An 11,278-nucleotide genomic window follows, 5' to 3' on the forward strand; every position below is an offset into this window, starting at 1 on the left:
TGAATTCCAGGTCAGCCTGGGCTAGAGACTCTACCTCAAAAAACTAAGGGGAAAAAAAAAAAAAGCAAAAACAATGAGCCAGAGCTACTGTTTCCCATCTCCCCTTGATAGGGAGACCCCACCTGGACTCTGGGGGACTCTGCAAGTCTCTAAGTCTCAGCTGCCATTACTGGAGGGCTGGAGGATTCACCACTTCACACTTCTTGGGGAAAGACGAGATGCACAGACTTGTTTACCAGAGGCTAACCCTGGATCTCCATCATTCCCCTCCCACTGCTCAGTTCAAAAGCCCCATCACTTGCTACCCCAGCTCAAAGACATGTGTTCACCATTGCTCCCTCCCCTACTCCTGCCTGCTGATGGTCTCTTCCCCCAGCCTGTAGCATGTGTGCCCACAGCCCTGGGTTCCCCTCATGCCTCAGGTCCTCCAGCCAATTTCCTGTGCAGGAGACCCTGGCACACTCATTCTCTCTGCCTCTTTCTCTCTCTCAAATAAATACATATTATACAGGGGAACCAAGCAGGTAATCCAGTGTAACAATCTTTATTGGTGGGTGGTAAGAGTGCAAAATGGCAATGAATCTAGAAGAATGGACAAGGTGGCGGCATATGGCTACCCTCCCCCATGTGAAAAAGTCCTAGAAACAAGTATGTAGGGTGGGAGTTCTGGATTTGACTGGAACTTTGGATCCAGGACCCTCTGACACAAATGCTCAGGCAGGAAGAGGCTGTGACACTGGGAGGGGCGGGGTTTGCATCCTACCCTGGCTGGTTGGAGCCTGTCCACTGTACACCTCAGCTCCTCCAAGGTCACACAGCCCGGGGAACAAAATTTTAGGAGCTAAGGCTAATCCTCCCCACCCCAACTCAAGTAGCTGCCTCATGCCTCAGTTTCCTTCCTCCTGGTGATTAGCAAGTTTGGACCACCAGGCCCTGTTAATGGTTCAGCATAGCCCAAAGTGAGTAGTCCTGCCACATAACACTGTTTTCACCAGTGTGGAGACTGCAGGCTCCCTGTGGACTGACTCTTTCTAGGTCACGGAAATCAACCCAAGCTTGCTTTGTCTTGACAAGTAGCCCCTGTCCCCCACAACCATGCTGGTCCCAAAAGTGGTAAAATGACCAAAAGGTCCTCTTGTCAAGAACCCTGGCTTGGCTCTAAGCCCACACAGAGGGCCTCATGTGGGAAAGTTTGGTCTGTTAGTTAGAAGACCCAACCCTACAGCAGTGCCAGGCCAGCGGGCACAGGCTGCCTGTCTCTGGTCATGTCCTCCGCACGCATCTGGTGACCCCGTCCCACCCCTTGAGGTCCAGTCCCTTCTGGCCAGGATGTGAGTCAGTTGCAAGGCAGCCAGGTGGGATAGGAGTGGGCCTGAGCCAGCAGAGGCTGCATGGGGGTCACATAATAATTGACAGTGGCTGGTACAACCCCGTCGGGGCCTGGGGGGCGCCATGCCAGGGCGGCAGTGGCTGCAGGGCCTTGCTCAGCCAGTGCCTGGAGGGCAAGCATGGCAATAAGGTCCAGGGTCTGGCGTCGCTCGTGGCTCATGAGGCACACGGTGCTCTCATTGACCACCTGGTGCAGGGTCACAAGGCAGGCGTAGCGGCGACTCACATCTGGCCCTCCAAAGTGGGCCTCCAGGTAGCGCTTCAGAGTGCGCCGCTGCTCTGCCAGGTCTGGAAAGTCGATGAAGAATCGGGAGCACATGTACCGTTGCAGGGCACGCACGTCAGTGCTGGGCCGAGGCCGGAAGCCCCGCACTAGGAGGTGGCAGTACTTGAGGAGGCCACCACCACGGATCTCCTCGGGGCTGCGCGTGGCAATGATGCGGTGCTGCAGATGCGCCAGGGCCTCAGAGAAGTCCCCATATAGGCTCTCACCTGTCACGGTCGGGTGGAAGGCCTCAGACATAGGCGGGGATGAGCACTGACCAAAAAGCAGCAGGGAGTCCAGGATGATCTGGAAGGAGTCCACACTGAACTCGAACTGGCGCCTCACGGAGTCCACAAACTTGAGCTCCACGTTCTTGCCACTCTTGTTGGACAGCGAGATGAGGCTCCAGCGGTCCGTGTCTGTGCACACCTTCACCAGCTTCTGCACGTACGCCTCCTTGAGGGTCACTGGTGTGATCTTGGCCCGTTTCACTCCAGCTGGCAGGAAGTCCAGCAGGCAGGCCAGCACCACTGCCTTGGTCAGTTGGAAGGAGGCCTCACTGGGCAGGTCCATCTGGAACACCAGGTCCAGGTCCTTGTAGCCCAAGCCACTCTCTGGGTGGAGCACGTGGCTGGCGGCTGAGCCATGCAGTCGCACACTGTGCACACGCAGTCCCTGTTCCTCCAGGCTGTTGCGGACGACCTGCCAAAGGAGGGCAGAGCACAAGAGAGGTGTCAGGTGCCTGGGCCCCTAAGGGTTCCACCAGTGACTTCTATGATGGTACATCATGGTACCATTGATCACTGTTCACCTCTTACCAGTTGCTGCGACTTTGTGAAATCACTCAACTTACAAAGCCTCAATTTGCCAGTCTGGAGAAGGGCCCATTTCAAGGAATGACTCAGGCAGAACAGCAATAAAAATAGCAAACGCAAGCAGAGAATTTACAAAGCACTTTGTACATTTAAATTAACCTCACTTAATCCTCACAATAGCCTGATGAAGCAAGGTATTATTATTCCTATTTCACAGATTGGGAAATAGATGCAGAGAGTCCTAGGAACTGCCCAAAGTCACATAGCAGGCAAATGCTGAGCTGGGAATCAAACTCAGAGAGTCTTGTCTCAACCACTATGCTATCTTACATCTCTAGCACTGCAAGCAGCAAAACACTTAACATCGTGCCAGGCACTGTGTTAACTATTCAAAGGGCTGTCTGTGGAAATGTCAGTTAAAGGTACTTGCTTACAGTCTGATGGCCTGAGTTCAATTCTCTAGCACCCATTTCATGCCAGACACAAAAAGTGGTCTGGCATTTGTTTGTGGTGGCAAGACACCCTGACATGTGCACATGCAGGTGCACACACATACACACATTCAAATGCATTTTTTTTTTTCAAGGTAGGGTCTCACTCTAACCTAGGCTGACCTGAAACTCACTGCAGTCCTATTTTATCCTCCCTAGTATTGGGATTAATTAAAGGTGTGTGCCACCATGCCCAGGCTTTCCACTTTTTTTCCTCCAATTTGCAGTATAGTTACCAGTTCACATGTGTTATCACAGTAACCTTCACGCTCCTGCCTGCCTATCACCAGTATTCCAATCAACAAGTGTGAGACCTGAAGTACAGAGAGGTCAAGAAACATGTCCAGAGCTGGGCATGGTGGAGTACACCTTTAATCCCAGCACTTGGGAGGCAGAGGTAGTAGAATCACCATGAGTTCGAGGCCACCCTGAGACTACATAGTGAATTCCAGAATTTCAGGTCAGCCTGGAATATAGTGAAACCCTACCTTGAAACCCTCCCCCGCAAAAGAAACAAACATGTCCAGGCTAGAGAGATGGCTTAGTAGTTAAGGCATTTGCCTGCAAAGCCAAAGGACCCAGGTTCAATTCCCTACTCTCTCTGCCTCTTTCTCAAATAAAAATAAATATATTATAGATGGCTTAGAGGTTAAGGTGTTGCCAAAGGACACAGGTTTGATTCCCTAGGACCCACGTTAGCCAGATGCACAAGGTAGAGCATGTGTCTGGAGTTTGTTTGCAGTGGCTGTAGGCCTTGGTGTGCCCATTCTCTCTCTCTCTCTCTCCCTCTTTCTCTCTGTCATATAAATAAATAAAATAAAATATATTTTTTAAAAGAATAAGTGCAGGGGCCAGGCGTGGTGGCACATGCCTTTAATCCCAGGTAGGGGGATCGCTTTGAGTTTGAGGCCACCCTGAGACTCCATAGTGAATTCCAGGTCAGCCTGTGCTACAGTGAGGCCCTACCTCGAAAAACCAAAAAAAAAAAAAAAAAAAAAAAAGGGGGGGGGTGAAGAGATGGTTTAGTGGTTAAGTGATTGCCTGTGAAGCCTAAGGAACCCCCTCATTTGAGGCTTAATTCCCCAGGACCCACATAAGGCAGATGCACAAGGTAGTACATGCATCTGGAGTTCGTTTGCAGTGGCTGGAGGACCTGGAGCACCCATATTCTCTCTCTCTCTCTCTCTCTCTCTCTCTCTCTCTCTCTCTGTGTCCCTCTCAAATAAATAAAAATAAAACAAAACCAAAAAAGAAAGAAAGAAAAGAAAATGAAAAAAGAGACATGTCCAAGATCATGGGCTGAGCTAGGACCAGAAGCCACGTCGGTTGGGTTCTCAAGTCCTCAAATGTTCTTTCTCTTGACATATGCATCTTATTTCATCCTTACAAGCAAAGTAATTCTTTTTTTTTGGTTTTTTGTTTTTTGAGATAGGGTCTCACTGTAGCTCAGGCTGACCTGGAATTCACTCTGTAGTCTCAGGGTGGCCTTGAACTCAGCGATCCTCCTACCTCTGCCTCCCAAATGCTGGGATTAAAGGCGTGTGCCACCACGCCCGGCTCTGAACTTCTTTTTGATGTTGTTTTTCAAGGCAGGGTCTCCCTCTAGCCTAGACTGGCCTGTAACACACTCTAGCTCCAGGCTGACCTAGTCAAACTCATGGTGGTCCTCCTACCTCCGCCTCCTAAATGTTGGGATTAAAGACATGAACCACCATGTCTGGCTAAACTTCTGACTAAACTTTTTTCAAAGACGGGGATTGAGACTAACAGTGGTAAAACTAAAGCTGAGAAGAAGCCATTCAGAAATGGCAGAGCTGAGCTGGGAACAGTGAAGAGGCCTGTAACCCCCACTACTTAGGAGTTAGAGGCAGGAGGATTACAAGTTCAAGGCCAGCCCAGACAATTTAGGGAAACCTTGTCTCAATAAATACATGTGTAAATAAGACTAGAAGCCATGCCAGGGGCAGTGGCACACAACTGAAATCCCAGTACTTGGGAGGTGGGGCAGGAGGACCAAGAATTCAAGGGCTGTCAGGCATGGTGGAGCACTCCTTTAATCTCAACACTTGGGAGACAGAGGCAGGAGGACTGCCATGAGTTTGAGGCCAGCATGGACTAGAGTGAGACCCTACCTCAAAAAAATGAATACACACACAGAGTCAGGAAGCCTCTCAAGCCGAGTGGGAAGACATGGAGAATCCTGCCTGAGAGACCTGGGGCACGTGGCATGGGACCCACACAATGAAACCTCCAAGTTTTCCAGAACTTGGTTTTTAGGCTAAAGCCATCTCTCTGGGCCATGGGGTGAACATGGATGTTTGGTGTTCTCAGCAACCCCAAGGACAGTCCTGAAAGTGACCAGGCAGCATTCCTGCCTTTAGTGACTCTGCAACCCCACCTTGCTGCCAAGTCAGCACCCAGCTCTGCCTCCCAGGGAATTACTGCAAAGAATGCACCTAAATGCTGAGGAGGCAAGCCACTGTGGGGCAATCTGAGGTGGGTGGCTCCCTCCAGGAAGACTTCCGGGAGGAATTGTCACGGTAATAGGGGGTGGGGAGGAGCAACTGGCCACCAGTCCAATTCAGGCACAGGGAAGGAAAAGGGAGGAGCACAGTGGACAGGTATCTAGTGAGTACCAGGCACTGGACCTCACCAGAACCAGTAGGGGGCTGGGGTGGAACTCTGTAGTAGAGAGGACATGCTTACATGATTAAATCCCTGGCTTTCTTCCTTAGCATCAAAACCAACCAACCAGAGTCTATGGTTTTACAGATCTTCATGACCTGCATGTTGTAGATGGGAAAACTTAGGCTCACTGGAATGAACTACAGAGGTGCCTTCAAACCCTGACATGGATGAGTCTAAATCCTGTCCTCTTTTTGTTTCAGTGCTGGGGACTGAACCCGGGGCTTTCCACACTTCACTATCACTGAACCATGACCCTCAGATAATCTCTCCTCTTTGTAGCATTCAGCCCAGGGCTGAGAAGGCACAGAGACTACAGACTAGGGTTCTAATCTTCCTGCCCTTTAAAAATGTCAGTTGGGGGCTGGAGAGATGGCTTAGAGGTTAAGTGCTTGCCTGTGAAGCCTAAGGACCCCAGTTCGAGGCTTGATTCTCCAGGTCCCATGTAAGCCAGATGCACAAGGTGGCACATGCATCTGGAGTTCGTTTGCAGTGGCTGAAGGCCCTGGCACACCCATTCTATCTGGCTCTTTTTCTGTCTGTCCCTCTCAAATAAATAAGTAAAGATTAAATAAAGTCAGCTGGAAGCTGGGTCTGGTAGCACATGCCTTTAATCCCAGCACGTGGAAAGCAGAAGTAGGAGGATCATTGTGAGTTCAAGACCACCCTGAGACTACATAGTGAATTCCAGGTCAGCCTGGACTAGAGTGAAATCCTACCTTAAAAAACAAAAACAGGTGTGGTGGTACACACATTTAATCCCAGCACTAGGGAGGCAGAGGTAGGAGGATCACCATGAGTTTGAGGCCACCCTGAGTATACAGCCTGGGCTAGAGTGAGACCCTACCTCAAAAAAAAAAAAAAAAAAAAAGTGTTGTGAGTATACATATATATTTGTTCATCTTTTTATTTATTTGAGAGACAGAGTGAGAAAGAGAGAAAGAATGGGCATGATAAGGCTTCTAGTCACTGCAAGTGAGCTCCAGACATGTGTTATCTTGGGATTCTGGCTTATATGGGTCCTGGGGAAATCACACCTGGCTCCTTTGGCTTTGAAGGCAAGCACCTTAACTGCTAAGCCATCTTTTCAGCCCCCTCCTTTTTTTTTTTTTTTTTTTTTGGTTTTCTGAGGTAGGGTCTTGCTCTAGTCCAGGCTGAGTTAGAATTCACTATGTAGTCTCAGGCTGGCCTCAAACTCAGGGTGATCCTCCTACCTCTGCCTCCTGAGTGTTGGAATTAAAGGCATGACCATGCCCAGCTATAATTCTGTAATTGTTCATTCTTTTTGAAAATATTATTTATGGGCTGAAGAGATGGCTTAGTGGTTAAGTGCTTGCCTGTGAAGCCTAAGGACCCCGGTTCAAGGCTCGGTTCCCTAGGACCCATGTTAGCCAGATGCACAAGGGGGCGCACATGTCTGGAGTTCATTTGCAGTGGCTGGAGGCCCTGGCGTGCCCATTATCTCTCTATCTGCCTCTTTCTCTCTCTGTCTGTCGCTCTCAAATAACTAAATAAAAGTGAACAACAAACAATTTAAAAAATATATTATTTATTATTATTCTTTTCTTGGGGTGGGGGGCTTCCAGGTAGGGTCTCACTCTAGCTCAGGCTGACCTGAAATTCACTATATAGTCTCAGGGTGGCCTTGAACTCATAGCAACCCTCTTACCCCTGCCTCCCAAGTGCTGGGATTAAAGGCGTGTGCCACCACACCCTGCTATTCATTCTTTTTCTCTTTGTTTGTTTTTTTTTTGGTTTTTCAAGGTAGGGTCTCATTCTAGCCCAGGCTGACCTGGAATTCACTATGGAGTCTCAGGGTGGCCTCAAACTCATGGCAATCCTCCTACCTCTGCCTCCCAAGTGCTGGGATTAAAGGCGTGTGCCACCACGCCCAGCTGGTTTTTTGTTTTTCAAAGTGAGAGTAAGCCTCACACTAGTGGGCCGAATAGTCAGGAAGCAGGAGGGTGAGGGTTGGTGGAATCTTTAGACAGTCAGAGTCAGTTGCTGTAGCCAGCCTGTGGGACTTTCAAGGCACAACTGGCAGCCATGATCAGGTAGCTAATGAGGGAAGTACAGAGCAGTCCAGCTTCATCCCCGAGTCTCAGGAGAGCTGACTGGGCCTTACTCAGTACCAGCGTCTGCTTCCCAGCTGGTGCTCACCCCAGGGCATGGCATCTGGCCTGGTGAGTAGGTAGTGATCCCCTGCGTCAAGGCCAAGAGGCCAGCTGTGTCAGCCAGCCAGTGGCTGTTGTGTCTTCCCCAGGTATGACTACAGCCAGTTTGACAAGAGGTCGGTCCCCAGCTACTGCCACACCCAAGGACTGTAGGGCACCTTGGAGCCTCTGGAATCAGGCTTTCTAGCCACAGAAGGGGTAGCGACTGTAGCCTCCTTTCTACTGTACCAAGGCACTCACTTCCCATAACTGCTCTGCTCCAGGGCTGCTGCTGAGACCTCAGGAAGACTGTTAGCTGTCAGCCAGCAAGGCTTGCAAAACTTGCCGGAGATGCCTGATCCAGAGATCAAATTGCCTAGTTAAGTTCTCTGGATCCAGAGAAGGCAAATGACTTGTCCAAGGTCATGCAATAAATACATGGCTAATCTTCACTAAAACAGAATCTCCCAGGGTTACAGATAAGAGGGCTCCTACAAGACAGTGAGTCCCTTCAGCCATGCCCAAACAGGACTAACAGGACTATATTTCTAGCTACTTGGATTGCTGCTGTAGGCAAAATGTACATTGTAGGGGTCAGAGGCTGAAGGGTTTCCATTCTTGAGCAATGATATAAGTCAGCACTGGTGAGAAGGCCTGACCAGTCCCTCCCTCACCCTCATCCCACCCCCACACATTACCCCCATAGCTTTTGAAGTTGCCAGCTGTGGATTCCTACCAGGAGACACTTTCTTCCCTGTGAAAAGGGCTTGTCAGGCCAGGTGAAGGAACCCTTTGGATTCTGGAACCAGAGGGGTATCACTGAGCAGTTCAACCCAGGCGCATTGAAGAGATGGGGCCACTGAGCACAAGAAATCAGGAGTCCAGGCCTAGAAGCTAGATTCCAATCTCTAGGACCAGCTCCCTTCCCCCACCCTGCCCCAGGGCCAAAAGCTATCTATTCAGTGATAACTTTTATCCTATTCTAGAACAACACTGTGTTACAACCTCAGCTCCAAGTGACTCAGTTTCCCTACATGGCTAGGAAGTTAAAAGGTTGCCACTCAGTCACATCTATGCCCCTTGGTGTCAGTGAAGATCATACCTGTCCCTGCACAGGGGAGCTATCACACTGGGCACTACCTGCTCTTCTTTTCCTTTTCCTTCCATTCAAACCTGGGGATCACAGTATACTCTAGGGAGAGAAGACTGGCACACACTCATAAACCCAGGAAGTTGGGGCAGGAGGATTACTTGAGTCCATGAGTTTAAGACCAGCCCGGGCAACATAGGGAAGACCCTATTCTGAGAAAAAGAAATAGGTGGTGCACACCTTTGATGACAGCACTGGGGAGGCAGTAGTAGGAGAACTATCTCAAAAAAAGGGGGGGGGATTAGAAAAGAAAAGCAAAAGAAAGAAAAGCCTCAAATGATCACCTAAATGACAGCAGGCAGCAAGGAATGCCTCGGCCAGCCCCATCGGAGCTGTGGGTGAGTCAGCCCTGGAGAATCTGTCCCCACCCCCTCCAACTCATTCCTGGTTCCAGGGAGGGTGAGGCAATCCCCCAGCAGGCATCCTCTCCCCCTTTGCTGGAGGCTACAGTAGCCAGGGAATGGCCAGCACCTGGCTTGTGTGGAAAAGCCATTGGCTGGTGGCAACATGCAGGAGCCATCAAGAGTTTATGGTTTCTTCTATCAAAGGGCTCTCTGAAGACCTAGATGTAGAACCTTCCAATCAGGGAAGAAGTGAGGAAATTTTGAACCTGTACCACCTGCTCCCAGGAAGGTCCAAGATACCCTAGCTTTGACTTTCCCCCTCGGTAGTCTTATGTAGCTCACTGTCCTCAGCTGCAACAGGGGTCAAGAAAGGCCATCTTTGATCTTTCAGAACAGTGCTTGGGCTACACAGTGAAAGAGTAGTTTGGGGTCCTGCAGGGTCAGATAAAAGGAAGAGGTGGAGTTCTGGGTTTAGTGACCTCGCCTGTTCCTCCGATCTGAGGGGGCAACTGGGGTCTGAACCCTACACTGGCCTTCATTTCCGGCCTTGAAAAGGAGGGAGGTGGGTGTGGTGGTGCACGCTTTTAATCTCAGCACTCGGGCGGTAGAGGTAGGAGGATGGCCGTGAGTTCAAGGCCAGCCTGAGACTACACAGAGTTCCAGTTCAGCCTGGGCTGTAGGGAGATCCTACCTCAAAAACATAAATAAATAAATAAATAAAGTGGGGGGAGAAGGACACAGACTTTATATTAATGCTCCTTTCAAGGATGGGGTCTCAGTTCAATCAATTTTCTACCATAACCCATGACAGGCAGGGCATGCCTAAGCTTTTCCCACCTAGCCAGGGTTCTTGAGCCACAGGTTAAATAAGATTCTAGAATCTTGGGGAAGAGCAGGGGCAGGGGGTCCAGGGAAGCCGGGAGGAGGAAGAAAGCTATTTGGAACCCAAGCACACATACTACCCTTAAGAGGTGGTTGCCTGGCAACTTTTGCCCTTGGCTAGCAGGCGGGGCGCTGCCCCATGGAGTCCCTCCCCAATCTCCACCCCTCTCCCAGTCAGGATCTCGAAGAGTTCCCCGGGGAAATCAGAGCTAGGGAGCTCAGTGGTGGGGGTTAATTAGATGCAAGAGGAGCCATGCCCCGTGCCATCGTTACAGTCCTGGTTTCTGTTCCTCGGTTTCCCCAGCTGCCCCAGCAAACCAAACGGATACCAGGTGTCTTGCAAGCCACCAGATTCCCTCCCCACCTACCATCCCGGCCCCTCTCACCTGCACGATCTCCCGGGGCTGCACGCTCAGCGTGGGAAAGTTGCCGCGCCCGTGAATGGGAATGGGCTCGCTGAGGAGCGCGTCCAGCCGCTTCACCTGTGGCCAGGACAGACGGCTCTGGTGACGTCCGAGCGAGGCCGACGAGGGCTCCGGGTCGGGGCCGCCGCCAGCCGGAGCAGCCGGGGCTTCAGCCGAGCCCGCAGCCGTCCCCACCTGCGCGGCCGCCTGGTCCAGACACTCCGCTCTGCTCTCCGACGGCATCATTTGCCTAAGCCCCGGGGCCTCGACGGCAGAAACCGGGGGATGGTTAATGGGAAGAGGGCAGGGAGAGTGGCTGGGGCGGGGGCGGGAATGCCAGGGATCCGGCGGCAGCGACGGCTGGGGCCACAGCTCCGACGGCGACGACTAACCGACCCTGAAGCCCGACGTCCCCGGCCCGGCTGAGACTTATAGGCCGCGGGCCGCACTCCCATTGGTCAGGCCAGCTGTCACACAGAGAGTCGCCCCGCCTCTTCCCCGTCGCTCTACTGCCATTGGTCATCAGAGCTTTGCACTTGAGCCACTATACCAAGGGGATTCTGATTGGATGGAAGGCACGCCCTCTGCCCCGCCCTCTTTCTAGTCAGGATTCCCTCCTTTGGTCTTTAAAGAATTTCTGTTAAATGTGATTGGCCCTAGTCGGCTTGGATTTAAAGAGACGGCGCCCTCCAGGGGCAGG

At 51.2% G+C, this 11,278-nt stretch overlaps 1 protein-coding gene across 1 annotated transcript; it reads right to left on the bottom strand.

Moving 5' to 3' along the window:
• Nucleotides 1–529: 529 nt before the first annotated feature.
• Tent5b (terminal nucleotidyltransferase 5B) lies at nt 530–10,821 on the bottom strand. The gene is made up of 2 exons (XM_004671225.2): nt 10,561–10,821; nt 530–2,356 (listed from the first exon to the last, which is right to left on the bottom strand). Exons 1-2 carry the CDS (start codon nt 10,819–10,821, stop codon nt 1,337–1,339), a joined length of 1,281 nt encoding a protein of 426 aa, XP_004671282.2. The 3' UTR covers nt 530–1,336.
• Nucleotides 10,822–11,278: the final 457 nt, after the last annotated feature.

The sequence above is a fragment of the Jaculus jaculus genome, chromosome 5 (genome assembly GCF_020740685.1).
Source record: "Jaculus jaculus isolate mJacJac1 chromosome 5, mJacJac1.mat.Y.cur, whole genome shotgun sequence".
NCBI classification, from domain to species: Eukaryota; Metazoa; Chordata; class Mammalia; order Rodentia; family Dipodidae; genus Jaculus; species Jaculus jaculus.